Below are 25,200 nucleotides of genomic sequence, written 5' to 3'. Positions count from 1 at the left end.
TTTCCAATGGCTTTGCCATAATTTGGCCAGATGTAACAACATATGTGTGCCAAAAATAAGACTTTCAATCACATTCTGATTAAACTATCGGAAATACCTTCTTACAAAGCTTGTAATAGGGACACTACAGAAATCTAGAATCATTTCTTTTTTAAAAAAGATAACCAAAGGGATTGTTCATCAGTTCCATCAAATCCAGGATTGGAGGTGACAAACAAGCAATGTTCAAATACTCTTCTCTAGCCTCCTGTTATTTTGATGGAAGACATAAAAATATATATGACTTTCTTAATTGTAATTTAACACCAAAATATTTATCCTGTCCTGTCATCTCTCATCAGTCAAAATGCCGAGGAGTTGAATTTTCAGACATAGTAGAAGTCACAGCACAAAGATACATTCTAACATTAATAGAAACAACAACAACAATTAAAAAGGCTTACCTTGCAGCCTTCACATGTAATGACACCATAATGGATTCCTGATGATTTGTCTCCACAGATCTTGCAAGGAATAATTTCAATTTGAGCTGCAACAGAAGCACGCAACCAGTTAATTACATTTTCTTTTAAACACCTTATAAAAGCGTTCCCTGATCAGCATTTGTATAGTGAAAACTAATAACCTGCTAAACATTATACTGCATTAACTATTCATTGCTGAACTGTGAGGGTCCCCCTAGAGCCCTGGACTAAATTATGGCTGCTCGTTATATAATAGCTTTCGGGTTATTAAAATGGGTCATTTGAGAAGGTGTTTAAGAACCCACAAGAAGACTGGAATCAGCATTTCAAAGCCTTCAAGAACCGGAGAGCTCGCAGTTTAGGCCTCAGAGCAAAGCAGATACTAAAATGTTTCCTCCGATCTCATTTTCCATCATCATTTTTAAAAGGTCATAAATCTGTCTTGGCTGAGCATTGTAGCTCCACTGGTAGGGAAAAAAGTATACTCCAAAAAGTCAAGACTACTTAGGAAAATGATTCAATTCAAAATATTAATAAGTTACATACGCTGGCAAGTTAAGAATGCCTTAATTATCTTTTTTAATTAATGTAGTTGGCATGTGTTGAAAATCAGTCCATTTGTGTACAATCAAAACCTTTCAACCATAAAGTTAATATCCTATCTGAATTTAATAATGGTGAATCCTGGTGAATAGTATATGTAGTTTCTCAGTTCTTTATGTTGGAAACTGATTGGTATAGTGTGCATATGTTTCTAACCAACTGATCATTTGAAGATGCTTCATGTTGGAAGACCACCCAATAACAGATATCACACCAAAGTTCTCAAATATGACAAAGCACATTTCTAAGCAAACACAATATACCTTGAGCACAGTTGGTTGGAAAGAACATAATTAAGGATTAAAAAAATAACCTCAGGAATAATTAGGCAAAACAAAGTTCTTGGCCCACCTATTAAATATAATTTACATGTGAAATAAAGAAGACCAATACTGAGCTGTATACACAGGATGGCAACGTTCACCAGGGTACCCGGAATGTTCCATTACGCTAAGTTTTATTTTTCATGGTTTTCACTACGGATATCATGTCAGATTACTTAATCACACACACAAACACAATTGTAAGAGCGTTAAGTGTACTTCATTTTCATATAGCCCCTACCTAACCCCATGCCTTACACAAAGCAATGACTTATCAACAAGGAATATGTTGCACAATGTAAGTAACACACACATACATACAGCCCGCTCTTTCTTCCGGTGTAATCCCATAACCTGGAATAATTTCCACAATCACTTACTTTGGACTTGATGCGATGTCTGCATTTAATACTCAGAAACAGCATACATTAAATTACTGGATTTAACCTCATTATAAACCATGTGTACCTGCTCACTTCCTTTCAAGGGGACTAGTACAAGTACTGTGGTGACTTTTAGGGAGTGCAAGCTATTCTAGAAGGAGAGTCCCTTTTCATGTCTATCACTTTTTTTTAAAGATTTATTATCTATTTTAGAGAGTAAGGGGGAGAGAGAGAGAGAGAGAGAGAGAGAGAGAGAGAGAGAGTGAGCACGGGGGGGGGAGGGTAGGGGCAGAGAGAGAGGTAAAGAAGGAAGAGAGAGTCTTAAGCAGACTCCACGCTGAGCACGAAGCCTGACACGGGCTAGATTTCACGATCCTGTGATCACAACCTGAGCCGAAACCAAGAGTCAGACGCTTAACCGAATGCGCCACCCTGGTGCCCCTCACGTCAATCACTTTTAGTGTTGACATAGTGAGAGCTTCATTGTCCAGAGTTAGAGATTGTTCAAAATCTTACATCCGATATATTTTCTGTAATGGGTAAGCTTTCTAATGGTTTCTTTGTATACTGTCCATTCTGAGTTCTGCAGCTTAATATAAGGTCACATTTAACAAAAATGGTAATTTCTAAGCCTGCCTCATCTTAGTGTCTTGTTTGATTTCTTCAAGGAACTTCTTTATGAAATCTGAACTCTAATAATGCTTCACATTGATGGCCCCTCTGATATTTTTAATATAGTCAAGGCCAAGTTTTGTGTCAAATACTGTCTGTAGCTCTAGATAGAGTTACGTCCAACCCTTCTGAGACACAAAAGCCAAGCGGTGGCACAGACACTCTGAAAGGTGTTATCAGCTGAGAGTGATGGCCTGGATTTTCCCACAGGGATTAACTAGTCTGTAATGAGAACAAGCCTCCCCCACCCTAACCCCTAAGGAATAGATTAGGCAACATAAAGTACTTGGACCATCTATTAAACAAAATTTATATGTGAAATAAAAAGACCGACACTGAGCTGCTTCTGCTTATGTCTCACCTCAAGCCGTAATCACAGAAACCAGACACAAACTTCGCTAAACCCTGTAGTTTAAGTCAGCATCAAAACGATGGGAGGCAATTAAAGCAACCTCAGTGCTGAACTTGGGCCTTTCAAGATTTACCTTCCTTCCAGCTTAACAATGGAGAGATCAAGCACCTCTAATTAGTTCTTTATAAGATATGAAGGCCCTGGGCAGACCGTACTGGGAACGCTGAGTAAAACTATCTGGATTGGATGGAGAATAATGTATTGCTGTTCATTCTGCCTGGGCTCATAGTGGCTTATGCATGAGAAGTGAAATGATGATGTTTAAGGCAGGACCAAAATGCCTGCCAATGGCTTCCTGTGATCCTACAAGTGATATGGAGATCTGGCACGGAGGAGTCTGTTCATGATGGCGGTGGCCCTGGGATCCTAGCCTGGCACCTCCACCCTTGCAATGACTCATGGCCTGGCTGCGGGGGCGGGAGGTGGTGGTGTGGGAGGGTCGTTGTAGCACAGACTCAGAGTTTGGTGCCTAATACTGCATAGGGCTGCTGGCCTGAGTCAGGCTTCCAAACTCAGCCTTCCTTCAGCTCCCAGGGTCTTCGCATCTGGAGGGCACTCAAGCTGAGACGTATTTCCCAAGATTTATGGAGGCCAAGATGCTTAGTATGAATGGACTCACTGTAGATTGATCTGTATTTTCAAGCAGGGGCCATTGGCCTAGACCTTTAACCCCCACTGTGTTTGTACTTAGCTCCCGTGGACAACGTTGGTCAAAGAATGGGAATTAGAAAAGCTTCACTAGGAATCTCATGGTAAGGTGATGGGAGGGTTCTCCAAAGCAAAGTTCAAGTATTCTGATTGGTCAGATGCAACGATTCGACTAGCTTACCCTCTGGGTTGTCTCTCTTATCTCAGAAGACAATTTCAGTGGCAAGTGCTCTTTAGGAAATGATTAAAATCCACCTGCTCCAAAAAGCAAACTCCCTGAATGTGATCTGATCACATGTGTTGATATTTCCAGAAAGCAAACATTTGCAGATTCGACCAGGGCACTTACTCAATCTTCCATTTAATCCAACAATGCATAAAATCTACTTCCCTGCACCTTTTAGTCAATTTACAGAATTCAAATGTATCAATGAGAAAAAAAAAAAAAAGCCTTGCCGTATTTTTTCAAAAAGAAAGCAGTTTAGTTCCTTAAATTTGAGTTTTCAGACCAATAAGAGGGAAAAGGACAAAAATCCCTTTGCCCTTTGCTTTCTATCCCCCAGGCTTTTTTCATTTTCTAACAGGCAGTGTTGTTTCTTTTCAAAATAATCTTCTTTTAACACAAATTATGAGTCTTGGCCCATATATATACTGCACAGATTAACGCAGCCAGAATTTCAAAGGATGAGTTCTGTCAGACTCCACTACTGTTACAAGTATATTGATTAAATTAGTCCCCATACATATTCATCGCGGCAAAGAGGTTTATTGTGTAGCGGAATATCTGAAGCAAGACACACACATATAATCATGAATTGGCTTAACAATGCACAATCTTGCTATGAAAAATTCTAATTTGCCCACATTTTCAGCTCTATTGCCTCAATAATTTGCTCTCTCATGCACCCTAAGTAATTCAAGCACGCTCTCCACACCTGCAGAGGCAAATTTCTGCAGCTTCAAGGAGCTGACAACAAGTGGCACTGGGGAGGCAGGAAATCCTGGAATGCAAGTGTGCTCATTCGCCAAGTGGTCCTTGGGCTGGGCTGTCATTTAGCAATGTACTTCCGTAAAAGGTTGGCTTTTTACTTTTAATTATAAAAGGGACAAGAACATGGACAATGGCATTCTTAACACCTCATTTACGCCTCAGGACCTTTTTTTGGGGAGGTATCTTGGTCCAGAGAAAAATACCCATTCTCCCAAAGAATTAAAAAGTGTAATTGTACAAGAGTTGTACCCATTCTATGGGTGAAAGGTGATGCCATGATAATCTAATGGATTTATAATAACCAATAATATGCAACATGTATTTAGGCTTATAATGTGTTAGGCATTATATCCATTCCTCCAATACCCTATGAGGGAGGGGGTGCTATTATCATCATCATCATCTGCATTTTTCAGATAAGAAAACAGAAGCTCAGAGAGGCTAAACAATGCGCAAAGTCAGAGAACTAGGAAGAGGTAAGTTTGGGATTTGGACACATTTTGTCTTTTTTGTTTAACTCAACAGTTTTTTTTTCCCCTTTTCCCACCATCCTTCACAGCCAAGCTAAATTGCTCCAACAACAACATCAGGAACAGACTGCTATTAGTATGCCACCATTAACCAAGGATGCAAAGGACTAAGCACAAATAATTTGGTTAAACTTTGATAACTACTCAGAACTGATGTCAAGATATCTTCCTGGGAGTTACTTTACTTATCAGTACTTTATAACTGTAAGTAATCGCCAACCTTCTAGACCATTCTTCTCCATTTTATAAATTTCTGAGTAGAGTTTTTGACCTTAAGACGACGGACACCAATGTTTAACAATTTTTTAAGGCTGGGCAAATTACTCAACCTCTCTGAGCCTGAGTTTCATATCTGAAGATTCAGTAATACAATGGATAAATGATGTAGCACATAAATGATTATTTTATATATGTATTCTCTCTATATACATGCACATCACGCAGTTGTTAGATCTATTTGGCACTCGATAAATAGTAGTTATTATTATTGTTATTGTTGATAAGAAATCCTGCCTTATAGCGAAATGAAATTCCTTTCTCCAGACTTTAAGCCCTTTCCAAAGTGGGGATAGAGAAAAGCTGCTTATCCTCCCAATGATATGACAGGCAGTTCATACCAGCTACCGCAGCAATCCTTTATAACACTGGCACTTAACGGCTACAGTCCAGCAGTATATTGCAATCAGTTGTGGTATGTGTCCCAAGGAATGTGCTACTAATAATAGTAACAAAAAATTAAAATTTTTATTGGTTCATATAAAAAATAAACTAATGGGGACCTACAGTTACCCCAGTAATATCTTTCACTCTAGCTAACGTGCAATAACCATATACTTTCTCGAATTGGACTGAACAGGGTGGGGTCACTGCTGGCTTGCCAGGAAATGGCCAAACCTTGGGTACACCCATGAGAGTATGTGACACAGATGAACGTTACGCAATTTTGTGTGTCTTGCAAAAACCAGAGAGAACTGCTGCTTTAAAAAAAAAAAAAACCAAAAAAAAACCCCCAAAACCCAAAACAACTATCTTTTACACCGATCTGTTGACAGTCTTTCTTCTGGAGGGCTGAGAATATGGAAGGCTTTTCACTTGCTATGTTACATATTCCCCCAGTGTTTGAATTTTTTACAATCGGCATGTATTTACTTTTGTAAGCAGAAAAACCAATAAAGATTAAAAAGAAAAACCCTAAGGCATTTGATTTTATTTTCAGTAAAATGGCTTGAGTCCTTTATGGATTAGTCACTTTATTTTATCCCCAGTTTAAAACTGCTGGGGTATTAAAGGCTTCTGCAGCTGCCTGGATGTGGCCGGGCCTGCACGTCAAGGCCGGCTGGGGGAGAGTGGCAGAGGCTTCACCTGCTTACCTGGAGCGGCTTTCAAAGCTCCCGGCTTCTAGAATTTTCTGGCCCCTCTGGGTCTGGCTATCTCCTGGTGCCAAGGACACTGTGCCCTGCCCAATGGGGCCCCGCCAAGGGGACAAAAGTAGGGGCCGAAATTCACCTGGCTGTTGAGCCTGCTGCAGAAAGGTTGTAACAGCCCGGAGTAAGGGAGCCTCGCTCTCATTTGTCTGCCCAGAGAAGCACCTCTTTTTGAAACCATCCTTGCCGGGTTGGTGCCTTCTTTATCCTGTGCGAAGGTGCTGTGCATACTAGTGGTAAACAATTCAGGGAGCAAAATGCTTTTCCTCCACTCTCTCAGGGCTGCTGCTGGAGGCCACAGGCCACCAGAGGATTTGCAGAGAGCTCTCATTACATCTCCGTGGCGGAAGGGGAATAGACTGTGGGCTTTGACCAGTCTGGCACCTTCAGTTGTCCTGGACGCATGGCTCGGGGTACAGCATGGCTATGTTCCACAGCCCAGGCGTGTTCGATGATCCTCGGGGGTGGGGAAGGCCGAGTTCCAGTGGCATACTGTCCAAACTAACCATCAGCATGTTCTGCCATTTTGTCTTCTAACTATACACTAATTATCATACTAGTATGTTTCCCTGATACGGTCTTTCCTTCCACTGATTGTGGATTCTTTCATAAAAACAGTACTTAATCCTCACTGAACATCACCAAAGCAATTAGCCACCTAATTAGAAAAGCCCTACCCCTTTGATAGCGCAACCTCGTGGTCATTTCTGGCAGCGATAAGAATGTCTGATATTTGCAGAGTTCTGTAACAGGCTTGAAAGTTTTTGTTCTCATCAGCACGTTTTGATTTTGGTGCTCCCAGCAGCTCTGAAGTAGGCCGCTGGGTATTATCACCCCCATTCTACAGATGCAGACAGTGAATCTCAGGAGGGTAAAATGGCTTCTCTCTGGCTGGATTTCCCAGAGTTTCAATGGTAGAGGCAGCCACAAGTAAGACTTGGGGTTTCTTCCCTATTCAGGATTATATGATGCCTTTAGATTTATGCTAGCATCGATCTGGGGCTCCCAAGGGAAACGACACACAAGAGAAAGAGCTGTAGGCTTATCTAGCTAAGAAGTGGAGTCGGCAATCCTTCCAAGTCTCTCTCTGACCCTCAACTCGCTGGGTGGCCTCAAGCAAGTCACTTACACCTCCACTTCCTCTGTCTATAAAATGGCAATAATTCTTACCTCCCAGGCAGGTGGTGGTAAATGAATGCTCGCAAAGCTCTTTGAAGATGAAAAGACTTATATAAATGGGAAGCTTTAGGAAGCTTGGCATATCATTCTTGGCAAGGACCAGGACGCTGTGCCCTCACTGCCCACAACAGGCTCCTCCACAAAGAGACTAAAGAAAAATACACAGAACTGTAATTTTCATCTGCTAGCCAGACTTAGTTGTTGTTTTTTTTAAATTGTTGGTTCCCAAAATGCCTTCCTGAGGGACTAATAGGTCCAGATGTTACTATCTTAGTCTCAAGAAGAAAAAGAACACATAGATGGCTGTCAGGAGCAAAGTCACTGAAACGAAACTTTCACCAGGGCTTGTGCAGTCTTGAGGAGGCACTGTGGAAATGGAAGGATTCCCACATGTTAAACCATAAACATACATGTCACACGGTGACATTCTGAGTCAGCTGACGTCTGACTCAAAGGAGCTTGTCAAATTAGAGCCATTAAAAAAAAAAGTCCTAGCCCGTGTTTGACAAAACTCCTGTATCTTACCTACTATTTAAAGCCATTTCTTTTTTTTTTTTTTAAGATTTTTATTTATTTATTTGACAGAGAGAGACACAGCAAGAGAGGGAACACAAGCAGGGGGAGTGGGAGAGGGAGAAGCAGGCTTCCCGCCGAGCAGGGAGCCCGATGCGGGGCTCGATCCCAGGACCCTGGGATTATGACCTGAGCCGAAGGCAGACGCTTAAGGACTGAGCCACCCAGGCGCCCCTAAAGCCATTTCTTTAAATTGATTGTGGTTTCTGCTGAAAACTTAACAGTTTTTTATAAAATGATTTTTTAATAAAAAGTAATGCCTATACCTGCCACAATACATACGCATAAACAAACCTCAAACAGTCAAGAGAACAAACATTTGCAAACTAAATCTAAAATAAGTCAAAAGTGGAATTTTGGAACTTTGGCTATTTCCTTCAGACTTTATACATGTATGACTTCAGTGCAGAGGAGTTAAAACACTGGGCCAGAATCCCCTCTATGAATTCAGAAAGAGTTTAGCTGGGTACGCAGGAAATCTCTGAAGAATAAGGAAGACAGGCGTATCTTCTCATGTGGCTTTCTGTGAATATGCAGGTAGTTCTGACAATGGGAACTGAATATTAATCCTTTGTAATATGCTTCTATCCTTACTAGATTAAGCTTTCCAGAGAAACTGACTCACATTCCCCGATGCATACATATCTTTGTTAAAACCCAATCCAAATGAGCACTTCTGTCCCCAGACAGGGAGAATAAATTCTGTCCAACCAGAGAGGAAACAGATTTTTCATACAGAGGAATAGTGGATGGCTTTGATTTTTAGATCCGTTTCTACCTAGAACCCTCCTACTACACGGTAATGTGCAAAACACCTACATTTAAGGTAATTGACTTTTTACCTCTTTTGGTAACTACCTCAACCTTGCATAAAATACTTGAATGGCAAGAGAAGCAGCTTCTCTTTACTCATCCAGTGGGCAAACACTGAATAAATGCTCACTCAATAAAAGATGATACATTAATATCAGTAATACAAATACTTCTCTCTGTTTTGTCTTCCCTAATCTAACCTCTCTATTGCTTTTGTAAATAGTGAGACATATTTGTTGTTGAGAATGTGCGGGGTTATATGCAATCAGGGACCAAAACAAAGGTAACTGGCCACTTGGCCAATTATTCTCAGTTGGGATAAGGTTCCTCTAAGATTCTAGAATTAACTACATTTTTCTTTTCAGCATTTAATTCCTGAAGATTTTCTAGGACCTTGAGATCAGAAATATCTAATAAAAATTCTTCTCTTGAATCTCTCAGTGTGGGTTAACTGTCATTTCCTACCAGCAGGAAAAAGAGTATTTTATTTTACTAAGTGGTTAGAGTATGATTAAGGTAAACCCCTAATAACTTCTTTTCCAACAATAGATGTGTGTCCCTTACATTCTTCTGGATAATACTAGGCCAAAAAATGTCATCTGACTAACAGAACTGCATCTAATCTTTACTCGTGATCAACCTCACTCTAGATACCAATTCCTTTTTTCCCCTAAACAAGAACAACTGCACCCCATTTAGGTTAAATCTTCCTCTGCTTGCAGTTGAGAGCAATGGGGTCAGCTCTTTGCTTTCATCATTTGAAGTCTGTTTTTCACAACAACAGAAAAGAACATCTTTAAAACCAAACCAAATCTGGAGATCTTATCTAGTTTCTGCTTAACCCAAAACATTAGAATTACTGCATTTTATGAAATAATCTTACTTTACACAATTGCCCCCGAATTCTCACACCTAACACTCCATTTGGCAGCTCTCTTAACTTCACACCTGCTTATGCATACCTCAGGCTAGCCTCATTGTATAATCTTGGTATTTCAATGTAGAAGCTTTTATTTTTTTTTTTTAATAGGTACATACAATGTTACAAAAATCAACAAACCTGGTGATTCAACCACCACCAGTCCATGGACAGAACAACCTATTGACATAGAAATGGATCTTATAACAAAGAGGACATTTGTTTAAATCTATTTGTTCTATGGCTGCATATAAATCTTATCCATTGTATGCTTAGCATATGGCATCATAGTTTACTGAATAAATCAATCAAAACATTTTGTTTGCCTCAGAACACTCCTTAAAGAGCTAAAATCTCCTGCCTAAAAAGTCAGTCATTGATTGCAAATTTCAATTGTACAATTTCTATGACCTCCCCCTCCCCACCCCAGTGGTGCTACCACAAAAATCAGCTGGACGAAGACATGAAGAAGTAGGTCAAAATAACAAGAATCCAGGTTACATCACCAAAGTTTACCAGGCCAAGGAACCCACTGCTTCTTTCCATTAGCTTGTATTGTTTTTTTGATCAGTTACTATTCATTGAATAGTAGATTATGTCATTTAAAGAAATATTCTCTAACCAAATCAAGTCTGGATTCATGGCAAAAGACTGAAAATAACTTGTAACTTTAAACCTTGGGAATACATTTACATCCCTCCATAGTAAGCCAATGAGGACTAAAATGACAATACATCCATAGCCACAGGAATACAGGTCGATGATACGAGAACTTTCTCCGTCCAAGGACCTCGGGTGAGGATGGTAAGAAGGATTATTCCACAGCCCAGATCCCCCCTTCTACCTCTGTGCTACTTCCCACTTTACAAAATCTCCCTAGAATTAATAGGGAGAATGGAAACAAGCCAGGGAAAGGTCTGGTTTTTATTAAAAGTCATAAGCAAATTATTCAGACTTGCCAGAAGCAGAAGTGTAGATGTAGTCATATTAATCATATTAAGACTGTAAGATCTTGAAGGATTAGTGACCAACTCCTGGAAGAAAAATTCTGCTGGGTTCTCCACCTCTAATTTCCAGGACATAGCCAATGACATCTAAACAACCAATATGTCAAGTTCTAAGCCTTCAAATACATCACAGATGTATTTCTGGATTGCAGTTCAATAGTATTTTTTTACAATTATCTTTTATGATGCTTTTTTTAGACAACCAGTTCAGCCAGGCATAGGAACGACCAGAAAAGTGACCTGAGGAGTTTCTTCTGACTCTTTCTCTAACTGCAGGCTCTCTAAACTTGCTTTTTAAAGAAGTATTTCCATTCTTTTTTTTTTTTTTAAGATTTTACTTATTTATTTGACAGAGATAGAGACACAGCGAGAGAGGGAACACAAGCAGGGGGAGTGGGGGAGGGAGAAGCAGGCTTTTCCCGCTGAGCAGGGAGCCCGATGTGGGGCTCGATCCCAGGACCCTGGGACCATGACCTGAGCCGAAGGCAGACGCTTAACGACTGAGCCACCCAGGCGCCCCAGAAGTATTTCCATTCTTAATTATACAAGATCAACCAGAGAATGGCTAACAATATTTGCTGAGAGCTGAAGCACAGTTGTTTCCAAGTCTATTCCTATGGGGAGAAACCAGGAGCTGGTAGCTATTTCTTTGTAGGAAAGGGAGATGCAGTAAAAGGCAGCCGAGCCTTGGGGGTATTGAGTAGTTGCGAGGCAGAGGAGAAGGAATGTTCTGACCAAGCTAAGAGACTGTCAGATTTATTTTAAGAAGGTCTGAACATCAGACTAAGCATCATTTCACAGACTAATGACATAATCCAGTAAATGTCATTTTTCCCAACAAAAGCAGAGATATACCATGGGTGTTTATCTTGAAGCTACCTATTCTTATGTGAGTCATGTACTAGAGATGAGGTAAGAACGCGGCAGCCATGTGGCCATATCACAGTAAGGGGCACGGCACCGTCCTTATTCGGCTTTTGGTTTCTGCTCCTACCGTCCAAGGAGCTGCTTTTGCCTGCAGACAAACATTTTGGAGGACATTCTATGACCGTCCTGCACAGTCTCCTATCAGCTAGCCAGCATTTGGCCATGTGTGCTTTTGTCACTTCAGATAGCTTGGGTGAGTGAGTGTGACATTATCATCGGAATAAGTGAATTCTTCCAATTTGCAGTAAAAGTGCACCATTCACACACTCTGGTACTTCCGTGTGGCAAGGCTTTGAAAGCCACTTCACAAGTGATGGCAGCACATTTCCCATGAGATGGAAACACACTCTGATTGCTAACAGCTGCGACAGGCACATCTTACCATCACCGCCTGAGCTCAGAATAGCAGGTCCTTTTTAATGCCCATGACTGCCACCATCTTAAAAAATCATCTCACACACACACACACACACACACACCCATATGCCACATGCCACATGCTCACACACAGGTCCATCCAGCTGCAAGTCCTACCGCTACTTGCTGGGAACCTGCACCGTTAGACACCAGGGACGCGAAGAGGATACACAGAACCCACTAGCACACTTCACCTTATGACATTAGCTTCACTGTATACAAACCAAGGATGAAAGTGAAAACTGTTTTAAAAGGAGAAGAAAGGAAAGAGTTGAGTATGACCTTGAAGGTAAAGTGCAGAGGTTAAATCTGCAAGTTCTAGAGCCTGGGATTGAATCCCAGCCCTGTTACTTACTAGCCATCTGAACGCGGGCAGCTTTCTTACTCTCTCTGTGCCTGATTTTCCTCCTCTCCTTTAAAATGATTCCTACCGCATTATAAAAGGGTACCCAGGTCGATGTCCCCAGAGCCCGTGCCTAGCACATAGGAAGTGCTTCATGAACGTTAGCGTTCCTTCCCCTCCTCACTCACGTTTTAAGGACAGTAGTATCTGGCAAGGTCTGCCACTGGAGTTCAGGGAGCTAGCAAAAGAATGAAGGATAGGTCATACTCCTTTTAAATAAAGACATGGTAAAGTTTAGCAGCTTTCTGTTTTGTTTTGTTTTTAAGATTTATTTATTTTAGGGGGGGAGGGGCAGAGGGAGGAAGGGAGAGAGAGAAAATCTCAAGCAGACTCTCTGCTGACACGGCTCCATCTCACGACCCTGAGATCACAACCCAAGCAGAAACCAAGAGTCGGACGCCTAACTGACTGAGCCACCCAGGGGCCCCTGGGAGCTTTATTTCTAATGCAGAGGCCTAAGATGAGAAGTAACGCTAAACAGATATAAAGCAGAACTGAAAGACACCAGTGCATATTATGTCAGCGACCCACTTTCTAGGTAAAGCCCATGGCAAGGCTGGCATTTTGGAGAGGTGGGTAAGCAGAGGAAGTGGGAGAAGCTTCTAAGATCTGTGTGGTGAGATAGCAAAAAGACTGAGCAACCTAAAACTACCAGTCAGTGAGTGCAATTTACCAACCCCCCTGAGAATCTCTGCCAGCATCTTTCTCCAGGGCTCCCCTCCCCTCCTCTGTTTTTAGATACACTGTTGAACCAGATAGTCTTCCCCATTCAGTCCTGCTATACTATGCTGTGATTTGATGATTACGGAGAGTTGACCTGTCATTTCTCCAACAGTGGGGACATCTTTTTCATGGCAAGACCCCACAGGTGTCATCTAGTCAGGGAGAAAGTAGTAATCCAAAGGGGAAGAGAAGCCCATGTGGCAACCAAGTTGTCTATTTCATCTCATTTTTGGCTTAGGAAAGGGAACATAATGAAATGTTCTCAAGGTCCAGAGTAAAAGTTCTGCCAGAATTCTTTTTTTTTTTTTTTAAAGATTTTATTTATTTATTCATGAGAGACAGAGAGAGAGAGAGAGGGGCAGAGGGAGAAGCAGGCTCCCAAGGAGCAGGGAGCCTGATGCGGAACTCGATCCCAAGACCCTGAGATCATGACCTGAGCCAAAGGCAGACGCTTAACCACCTGAGCCACCCAGGCGCCCAAAGTTCTGCCAGAACTCTTACCAGAGCTAGAACTCTTTGTTTCTATATACCTGCCCCCTCCTTTTTTTTTTTTTTTTTTTTGTCTTATTTAAAAACAAACGTTTACTACTATGGATCAAAAAGCATTCCTTTCAATACCAAGCCATTATAGAAGAGACAAGGCAACGGACACAATGCTAATGTGGTGTTGATGGAAAATAAAGTATTATTTTCCCTTCAAGGCAAACAATTTCAATAGAATGTGCTGGTAAAGAGTTAGGTTGTTTATCCCGCCCCCACACCCAGTAATTGTGTGCTTTTGCTTTAAATCCATAGCAGCACAGCCCATGGCAAGGAGCATCAGTCACGCAAATCTATTTCCAATTGTTATTTATTTTTCAAAACAAAACCTCCTACAGCCAAGCATTTTAGGACCTCAAGCTACCTCATTCCCAGCTACAAAGGTCCAAGGCATTTGATGCCAAGGGCCAAGTCCACGGTCATGTCAAGGACCATCAAGACACACAGAAGTAACTTCTGAGGCAGGTTCTGGTGGCAGCACAAAAGTGTGTTCATCAGACAAGAGCCTTCCCTGTAAGATGTTGGGGAACCAATGCCCAGAGGGATGGCTGGAGTCAGCCCTGTGCTACTCACCTCGACCTGCCTTTATTTTGATTTTGCTGTTATTCAAAGAAACCCAGTGCAGTCACTGAAAGCAATTCCAAGAAACAGAGTTCAAAAAAAAGAATTAAGGCTTAGAAAAAATCATTTAAATATGTGTGCAGGCTTTCAGACTGAAAATTCTGAATGGGACAAGATTTTTTCAGGTGCATAACCTTGGAATGTTGTTTAAAAAACCAGTCACACCTCAAACGCACCTGCCAATAATCAGAAAGACAGCCAGCATCTCTGAGGAATTACTGTTCATTTAAAACATCCTTTAAAATACATCATAAGAGTAAGTCTGGCAATCCTTACCCATCCCTGCCCTCTAAAATAAATAATTTTTTTTTAAAGATTTTATTTATTTATTTGACAGAGAGAGACACAGCGAGAGAGGGAACACAAGCAGGGGGAGTGGGAGAGGGAGAAGCAGGCTTCCTGCCGAGCAGGGGAGCCCAATGCGGGGCTCGATCCCAGGACCCTGGGATCATGACCTAAGCCAAAGGCAGACGCTTAATGACTGAGCCACCCAGGCGCCCCTGGTATAGTTCATTTTAGAGTGAATCTATTATTTGTCTTTCTTTCTTTACTGGGACATTACTAATTAATTTCAAAGAATGTTTTCTTTGGGCATAATTTTACAAATATTCTTTGAGAACCTAGTTCAAGGCACTTTGTAAAGCATAATGTCCTCAGTAAGGCAGGGGGTTCTCAGGAAGAGTGAGGGCAATGATTTTAAAAGGTCTTTCTGATTTTTATATGTGATACTCCAGGAGCTTTCCTTAATGGCTTTTTTTTTTTTTAGATTTATTCATTTATTTATTTGAGAGAGAGAGAGAGAGAGAGAGAGAGAACACAAGCAGGGAGGAGGGGTAGAAGGAAAGGGAGAAGCAGATTCCCCGCTGAGCAGGGAGCCTGATGTGGGGCTCGATGTGGGGCTCGATCCCAGGACCCTGGGATCATGACCTGAGCTGAAGGCAGACGCTTAACCAACTGAGCCACCCAGGTGCTCCATCCTTAATGGGGTTTTAAGGAAGAGATTAAGAGAGAAGTGGCAATCAGGCTACCTTCAGTCTACCCTCCATCAGGGAGTCAGGAGGCTGGGGAACCCTCAGTCCCACAGGATACCAGTCTCTCACTCTTCTCCTAACCTGACAAATAGCCGTGTGGCATCTCCACCCTTGCTGACTTTGCCAGGATCCACATTTTATTCAACTGTAACAGAAAAATGGGGAACGAGAAAGGAGAAAGGGGAAAGCCCCAAAGGCCAACAAACAAATTTCCTAAACCAATGATGCATTTTAACATTCTAGGAATTTAAATTCATATTAACTGTTATTTGAATTAATGTTCGGTCTGTCCAGTGCGAGAGTAATTGCTGAAACTGGAGGAAATTGGTCACACAGACTTCAGCAATGGGCATAAATGGCCAGTGGGCCAAGGGGTCTGAAGTCACGAGTGGCAGATCTAAGAAGGGTTTCCCTAGGAAGGCTGCCACTCACTTCACTCCAGGCAGGCTACTTCCCCACAACCGCAGCAGGCCAAAACCATCCCTAGAAGAAAGGCACGGGGACAAGAAAACAGGCTGCAGTTCTGTACATTCTTCAGCAGCGTCTCAGAAACCTTAAAACATAAAACTTAGGGAAAACCCATTTTTATAGACTCAAACACACGAAACCGCAAAATGGGATAAAACACGGGTAGTTCCAAAGGACTTCTCACCGGGAAAGCTTCAGTCCCACCACCAACACTTCCATTGAACTCCCCAGCGAGTCCTGGTCTTGAACCCCATGGCTGAGTCAGTGAGGTCTGCCCAGCCCAGAACAGGGAGCTCTGGGCCACCTGCAGGAAGAGCACTGAACGGCCCCACAGCCATCCTCGGTGGCATCTTAGTGATTTCTGGACTGGCGGCTGAAGTCAGAATTCTCCGGTGATCGCTATCAGGTTATGACAACGAAAGGCACCATTCTAGGAGTTTCCCTTCTTTCTCCCTCCCTTCGGCTTCCCACAGTCACTGCTCCCCGCATAGTTGTTTTGTTAGTCAGGGAGTAGTAACTCTGACATGGCCGTGACCGTGCACTCTCGGGACGGGGGTGAGAGCTGGCTAGGGGACACACGCTGCGTGTGCGGAGCCGTCTCCCTGCTGAGGCAGAGACGGCCTTGGAATGTTCTTTTTTTCCTTGTGGCTGCCATCCACCATGTTAATTTCCTGGAAGAGACAATCAGCGGCCGCTGTTTTCTTCCCGCAAAATTACTGGCACCAGCCTCTCACCCAGAATGAGGACTGGTCTTCAAAACAGCGATGCTGTCCTTGTCACTAACTTCTTTGAACTGCTTGCACTGGCAACCGCTCGCAGGGCCAGCGTGCCCATAAAGACGAGTTTGCCACTTCGTAGTCACTTCTGTTGTTGTTGTTCTTAAAGAAAAACAGCCTGGCCTTGTTTCTTCTCTGATCTTACTCACCATATTAACCATTGGTTATTTTCAAAAATCCGAGTCACTTTTCCAGAAGAATAATGGCCACTATGGAGACTACTGCTACGGGGTTGGAAAGCCGTCCCAGAAGAGAGACGACGTATTAGTTCTGGGCAGTGACAGCATTCTTGGTACAGATGTCTAGCCTCCCCAGCAGACTGGCTAGGAGCGGGCAACGTCCACATGGAAGCATCCCTCCTAGTACATTTGTTAAAATAAAATCAGCCTCGGGGCGCCCGGGTGGCTCAGTTGGTTAAGCAGCTGCCTTCAGCTCGGGTCATGATCCCAGGGTCCTGGGATCGAGCCCCACGTCGGGCTCCCCACTCAGCGGGAAGTCTGCTTCTCTCTCTCCCTCTGACTGCCACTCTGCCTACTTGTGCTCTCTATCTCTCTGTCGAATAAATAGAAACCTTTAAATAAAAAAAAATAAAAAATAAAATCAGCCTCATTACCTAATAATGTAAATGACTTTGGGAGGAAACTCTGAGTCTCCTGTTTTATCTCTCCTTACAATACTGTTCAATTAGAGCGGACTTGGTGGAAATTCTGATTTCATTACCCATCGCCACTGCATTAAAATATGCTTCCTGACGTCACGCTCCGAAATAAACGAAGTTGTTTGCTACAACTACCTACACACAAATTAGAAAATTATACGACACAGAGTTTAATACAGCCTGTAGCCGGGACACAGGTTATTACTGAAAGTAGTTGTTCGCATGGTTTCTGGTTTCGCAGTAAAAGAAGACAACTTGAAAGGACTCCGTGGTTTTGATGCTCTTCTGAAATGAAAACATTTAGTGAATGCATAGCATTGGGTTGTCATTAATGTCGGCCATGCGAAAACAGTGTCTCCAGGAACACTCTAGTCATTCCCCCCGTCGAGACCACGACTTTCCACCCTCTGGCATTTCGGGCGTTGTGCTGGTACTTTTCCAAAAGAGAATCTTTGGGCAATCCATTCTAGGTAATCCAACACATATAACACTCTTAAACAAATAGGTGGTCTCAATTTGCTGAAGTGGTCAAGAATTGTCTCAATTTGCTGAAGTGGTCAAGAAAGAACGTGTTCCTTTCTGAGAAACGCAAAGCTAACGAAGACAATTAATGATGACATCCTTGAACGTTGGAAAGCAAGAAGTATGAACACAACATTTAAAGGTGTAGAGTGTAGGGGCGCCTGGGTGGCTCAGTCGGTTAAGCGTCTGCCTTCGGCTCAGGTCATGGTCCCAGGGTCCTGGGATCGAGCCCCACATCGGGCTCCCTGCTTGGCGGGAAGCCTGCTTCTCCCTCTCCCACTCCCCCTGCTTGTGTTCCCTCTCTTGCTGTGTCTCTCTCTGTCAAATAAATAAATAGAATCTTTAATAAATAAATAAATAAAGAAAGAAAGAAAGAAAGAAAGAAAGGTGTAGAATGCTGGTTCAAAATAATGCAGTGGACAAAAATATAAAAATATCAGATTAGCTTTACATCGCTCCTATTGAACTTCTTGATATGTACAGTTTAGCAAAGTCTTATTGATGAAAGCAGAAAAATCTCCGGCATCCTTGATGTGTTTGATGATAGGTAGCACCTTTTATGCACTGTGTCTGCTGCCTAACTACATTGTAAACGAGCAACAAAACACTGTACTTACTCCCAAAGTTATAAGGAATTAAACATGTTGTGCTGAATGAAGTTAATAGTACAACATTAAAAAAGAGTTGCTAGGTACTTTCCTGCCCCATGCAATCAAGTTTGGCACAAGAGAGAAGAAAGTAAAGCTATTTTCTTAGGTAGGGAGTAAGCATTAGGAAGTGGTATTCTCTATCACATGGCCGGGGTGTTTTGTGGTTGCTCTTATTTTCCTCTCCCCGTTCACTGTCCATGAAATTAATTTAAGAAATAAGCAAGGCATAAGGGAGTAGGCTAAATATATAACAGTATTTGCTATATTCTTTGGTTTCAAACACTCTTAAGAGACAGGGATCAAACATGGGATAAGAAAATATTTTGCAATTTCTCAGGATATCACATATTAGTCGTGCTTGCTACAGTGGTTACATACCATTTTTAACATCACTTTTTTTATTGCAATGGTTTTTAAACACCCAAGGTGAATTCTCACAAAGAGACTGCCTGGGTCCTGGGGGGTGGGGTGGGCATCTGGTGATACTCTCACGGTAATAATCTCTTTACTTGACTCTATTTCTAATTATAAATTCAAACTGTAATGCCTCTCTCCATCCTCTTGCACCTCCTTTCTAATCTACAAAACAAAACAAAAAAATGTATTTTTAACTTGTATTGTGAAATAGCCAGAAATAGGACTCCGGGGGTTCATAAATCCTGCTGTGTATAAAGTGTCTGATTTTCTTCCAGCCATCAATTAAATCACAAGGACAATGTAGCTCATTTTATAAAATAAAATATAAGTGATATTTGACACCTAAATGGCGAAAGATTATGATTGTTTATATTTGAGCGCTTTGACCTACTAAAATGTATTGGAGAGGAACATCTAAGACTTAAAATCTGGATGGACGTTTTAATGTTTTAAACTGTTCATATCCAACCCCAAATACATTCATTTAAAAAAAAAAGTGTTTAAAGCCAAAGAATTTATGGTCTATGCATCTATGGTTTCCCCCTTTGGTGTTTTGTGTTTTTTTGCTACAGAATCATATCTGGAAAATATCAATAGAAATGTTATCAGTTATCAAGCCTACTCATTTGGACATTAAAGGAATTAAAGTTATTGTCGGCACACAAGATTGCACTGGAAAATAATTAATCCTTTTTGATGCTGTTTGTTTTCCTCAAGGACAGTCAGAAAAAGATGTAAATGGATGTACAGATTATCATGTAAATGTTGACTCTCAAAGGAGATGATGAAGGAATCTAAATAAGGCTACCTTAATTCTGAAATAATAAAAGTTCAAACAATGAATGGCTGAAATCACACCTCAAAATTACACCAGATACCAGCTTACAAAAATAAGTTTTCAATTGTGTGGAATCATTACCAACTGACAGAAAACAAAAGAAGCATTTTGCAGAACCATGCTGGTTTTGCTGTTCTTTCTGCTAATTTAGTTTGTGCAGAAGATTCACTGTGTGGACCACTTGTTCTTCATCACACTAAACAAACGCCTTTAGAAGAAGACAAGCTAGGGCCACCTGGGTGGCTCAGCTGGTTAAGCTGCTGCCTTTGGCACAGGTCATGATCTCAGGGTTCTGGGATCAAGACCCTCAGCAGGGCTCCCTGCTCAGTGGGAGGTCTGCTTCTCTCTCTCCCTCTCCCCCCTCCCCCACCCCACTGTTCTCTCTCTCTCTCAAATAAGTAAATAAAACCTTAAAAAAAAAAAAAAAAAAAGAAGAAGACAAGCTAGTGATGAACTAGGTAGTACCTCTTCATCTTTTCAGATTTCTGCAAGGAGATTTCATGGGATTCCATAAGTGAAATCAATTAAGTAAAATCTATGGCTAGACAGGGAATATACAACACAATGCATCCATGTAGAATGTATCATGCACATTTATTTTTCAGCATTTAGAGATTACGGATGATGATTCAGCATGCCCTTGCCCGTTGTCTTCCTGATAATCTAATGTAAATGTATACTGCATAACAGCTTTACCACTCTGACCTCAATGTGGAGTAAAATAACAGATAACAAGGAAGTAGAAGCTAGTCACTTAACACAAATATGTGATTTTGATGCTTTGGCTCATTCTGGCCCCTGCTCAGTTCCCACACCTTGGTCAGGAGATGTGGCTTTCGTTAAAACCTGCTATTTCTAAGGTTTAAGATATTAAACATAGTTTGGGCATATGAAGAGTCATCTTTGTTCTCACTTCATTAATAATCGCAGTAAGAGTCCATTCCCCACACAAACTGTCCTCAGGAAGGGAAGTTAAAAGGCCTTGAATAATTTCTCCTACTGCCCTGCAGTGAGACCTTACTAGTCTCCTTCCTTGTCTGAAGACCCTTCCCCGGGTTAGACAGTCAAGGTAGAGGTGCTCCCTCTCATGAATCATAGTTTCTGTTTTGTTTAGCTTGCTCTAAAGAGCTCAACCAAACCAAATTACAGAGCTCCAGACCTGTGAAGACCTCTGAGCTGACCCAATCGAACCCACTGCTTTTCAGCCAAGGCAACTGAGGCTTGGAGAGGCAAAGGGACTGTCCTGAGATTACGAAGCCGGGGTGAGACCCAGGAGAAACCACCACCCACATCTTCTCACTCTCCTGCCATCTTTCAACTAGGTTTATCCCAACCTCCCCATTTCACAGATGAAAAAACCAGAACTAGGGTTAACAGAAGTCACCACGTGGGAAGAGTGAGGTGAGCAGAGGTTAGGTTTTTAGGGTGGCTAGCTGAGGCCTGGGCAGCCACAGGGGGCCTGACCTTGAGGACACCAGACAGAGGACCATTCATGGGTCACGCTGGTGGTGGTGGTAGGGAGAGGCAAGCTTTGGCACCGCAGAGAGAACGCTGGGCAGTTGGGGGTGGAGACAGTTATCAGGAGAGAAAACCCCAACAGACTGGGAAAATGGCGGGGGTGCCAAAGAGGAAGATTACATTGAAATAAAGTTGTGTCCACTTGACATCTTCCCCCAGCTCCAGTCCCAGCCACAAGTGGGCTATAATATATCTAGAAGTACAGAAGCTAAACTTGCCTTTCATTTATTTATTTTTTAAAGATTTTATTTATATATTTGAGAGAGAAAGAGCAAGCATGAGTGGGGTTAGGGGCAGAGGGAGAGGGAGAAGCAGACTCCCCGCTGAGCAGCGAGCCCAACACGGGGCTTGATCCCAGGACCGCGAGATCATGACCTGAGTCGAAGATAGGCACTTAACCGACTGAGCCACCCAGACGCCCCTAAACTTGCCTTTTAAAGGTCCCCCTTAATACCTGTCTTAGGGACCATAGCAAGTAAAAAACCAGAGGCATCCCTACCCTCTCCCCCTGAGTCATCTGCTACTGTAATACCTGGATTCATTCTTCATAGCATTTATCACTCCCTGGAATGCTTCATATTTATTAGGTGTCTCTCCACACATTTAGAATATATGGTAGAAAGGAGCAGGGACCTGTCTTTCTTCCTCATCCTGTATTCCTCATCCTCAGTGCCTGACACATGGCAGGTGCTCCAAAGGAATGATTAAATTAGGGAACCCTATCACCTGCTTCTAGCATGTAATCTCTATTACTCTAGAGAGGAACAAGAAGGTTGCTAAAGATATCCTAGACAGCCCTGGGCATTTCCTTCTAGCATAGAAACTTTATGGCAAGAACCAAAATAAGTTCAAGGATACCTAATTTATCAAAAAACGCAACAAAAAAATCAACTGGGCAAGCATCCTTTTCTGAACTATATTTACTAGAACCTGTCACTCAAAGATGCCAAAGGAGTTCGCAGGATTAAAAAAAAGGTCAGGGGCTGGAGATGAGGGGTAAGGGTCACGGTCATGGAGAAGAAAGGTAGTTACTGTTCTTCTGACATCAAGGGCCGGTCCACAGTGGTCAGCACCTGGACACCCCATGTGTACTGTTAGGTGTCAAGGAGCGGCTTTAGAGATAGATTCAAGCCCAAATGCTAAGTCTGCCACTTACCAGCTCAGTGATCCTGGGCAAATTATTACACCTCTCCAATCCTCAATTTCTTTGTCTGTATCAGAGACAGCAGTAAGTATTTCACAGGGTTGTTATGAGGCTCAGATGCAAGAATACATCTGGACAATTAGCTCAGTGCCTGGCACACAATGGTAGCCACTATTACTATTATTATATGAGTTATCGGTATTTTTGTCTAATCTCAGATAATACTCAATAATCAAAGTTAATCTCCATCTGCTTTTCTGAACCAAGAATTACTGCTTTATCCTGGGATTACTGTAAGGTCACGGTGGCAAGTGGGTTTCAGCGCATTTCCTAAGTCAGATGGATTTCTCATGAATGCTTTGGATGCTGGTTGAGGTGTATTGTGCTGTGATTGATTGTGACATCTGCCAAGGGTGTGGGGCCAGGCTCGCTGGTCCTAATATTAGAATTGGTAAGCCTCTTCCAGTGTCCCAGAGACTAATAGCTATGTTAATATTATGTAACAAAGCACAAATAAATGGAAAGAATGGGCTAAGAGTCAGGTGCTCTGGGTTCTAATTCTAAGCTTTGCAACCAACTGGCTAAGTGATTTCGATATAGTTACTTCTTCAAAAAGTCACTTCCTATTAAAATCCTGTGATTTGCCAATATTGATTTTTAAAATGTAAACAAAAAAGAAAGTGGGCAGGGCCTTGGCTACAGGAAGTCCTTGATGGTTATTTGTTGAGATCATTTGAAAGAAAAATAAAAGTCCAAGGCTATCGTACAGAAATGTAACAGTTAAATATTTTCTGTCCTCATTCAGAAACACTGACTCTTCCTACCAGTGAAGAATATATTTGAAAGGAGAAAAAAAAATTACAATATTTTTGGCACTAAAAAAAAAAAATCAGCTAATGCTTAGGGATGCTCCAAGAAAGACAAGGCTGTTGAGAATATGGCAGCTCTTTAATAACCAAGGCACCATTTAAAAATAGCTAGAATTAATTACAGAGCTAATGACCCATTGAAAGGCTTATTTAAATACCAAAGCCAGCACTGAACAATCATGGAAAATATGGCTTAGAAGGGTTTTAGAGAACAGAAACCAGGAACAGCAGTTGAAACAAAAACCACATTATCCTAGAACACTACTTCGGTGAGAAACATTCAGGATGTGAAAATCTCAGGGGAGTTCTCACACTAGGTAAGAGAAGCTACCGGGATCAACAGAAAGACAAGAAGATGACCCATTCAGTCACCTGCTTGGAAAAGAAGGGCCTCTATTCAGCATTAACCCCTCGAGGAGAGCCCTTCACCAACAGCCCCCTATCCCCCAAGCTTTCTTCCCCCCCCTTCAAACCCTCTGCTTTTCTGACGCATCTACCCATTTTTAATGTGCCATAGGATAAAATGAAAATTTCCTGAGAGAGGAAAATATGTACTTTAATAAGTCTCTGTGGCTATTTTAGAGCAGCATTATCTCCACGAGTTTCCTGTGTCTTGGTCCTCTGTGCCTCCCATCCACACCATCATAAGCCAAAGAGGAGGTGATAATGTTCTTCGGCGTGCCCTACTTGCCAAGCAAAAGTGATACCACTGCAGTTCTTAGCTTCTCTCTGTACCGAAATGGCCTTTCTGCACGTCAGTATCCTGGGAGCACTCCGGGTGGCCAGAGTTGGAATAGTTTCGTGACTTCATTCATGCCCATTTATTAAATGCATTACTCTTACCCTTATTTACTAGAGCCTAGACGTGCCTTGTAGTTGCCTTGCTAAGTTAAACGTGTAATGGAATCAAAAGGTTCCAAAGCCCTTGAGATCTCAGTGTGGGGATGTGGGGGCGGAAGTGAGGCACTCTTGACGTATATTGGTTTCAAGGAGCAAATATAAATTTTAGTATAAATTGCTGCTCACAATAACGCTTTTAAACCAGCAATTATTTATACTGTACTACTCGAGGAACCCTATAATTATTCTGAAAGCGCTTGCCAATGTCTACCCTGTTTCATAATTGCCCACACAGCCTTGTTCAAAAGAATTAGTGGCTATGTTAAAATTCTGTTTGGTATTAGGTTACTGTTTGAAAGAAGTGATTGCACGATGTCGTGATATTTAGGCAGAAAGGGGCCAAGGAAAGGAAAGAAAAAGGAAACTGTCTTGAGTCACAGGTAGGAAGATAAAGAAGGCGGTGGTTAGAAGGACACTCACATTGTTTGAAGTTCTTTTTTTTTTTTTTAACTTCTTTTCTAAGAAAAACTGTCATCTGTTGAGCAAAATGACTTTAAGGAAACTTTTTAAAAAAGTTTCATGTGGTAGTTTTTGAAAGAAGAATGATAACCCACTTCTCTCTCTTCTTCACTCCCACCTGTCCAGAAAATATTTTTCCACTTCCGGCTTTTACTCCCAATATTCATAAGTGAATCTGCAGCTTACACATCTCGAAACACCCATCTGTGTAGGTCACTTGACTTTGTTGACCTATTTTCTGCCTTTTTCTTCTGTTACACAAATTTCCCCCACTTGAAAGAGTGGTCCCTCTACTTTCCAATGAAGCCAGACAGCAGAGGGATTTCAAGTTACCTGAAATTGAAAGCTTTTGGAGTAACTGGCATTTCAAGTGAGTTT

The 25,200-nt window shown here is 41.9% G+C and overlaps 1 protein-coding gene across 2 annotated transcripts in view; it reads right to left on the bottom strand.

The window, feature by feature from the left end:
- RORA (RAR related orphan receptor A) overlaps positions 1-25,200 on the bottom strand; it is a 703,983-nt gene that overhangs the window by 42,251 nt on the left and 636,532 nt on the right. For both annotated transcript variants that reach the window (XM_078079267.1, XM_078079268.1), the window contains one exon: positions 444-529. In XM_078079267.1, coding sequence (XP_077935393.1) covers positions 444-529 — 86 coding nt within the window. The remainder of the gene's footprint in view (positions 1-443; positions 530-25,200) is intronic.

The sequence above is a fragment of the Halichoerus grypus genome, chromosome 8 (assembly GCF_964656455.1).
Source record: "Halichoerus grypus chromosome 8, mHalGry1.hap1.1, whole genome shotgun sequence".
Lineage (NCBI taxonomy): Eukaryota > Metazoa > Chordata > Mammalia > Carnivora > Phocidae > Halichoerus > Halichoerus grypus.
The sequence above is the reverse complement of the archived record's forward strand: the minus strand, read 5'-3'. Positions and strand labels throughout refer to the sequence as shown.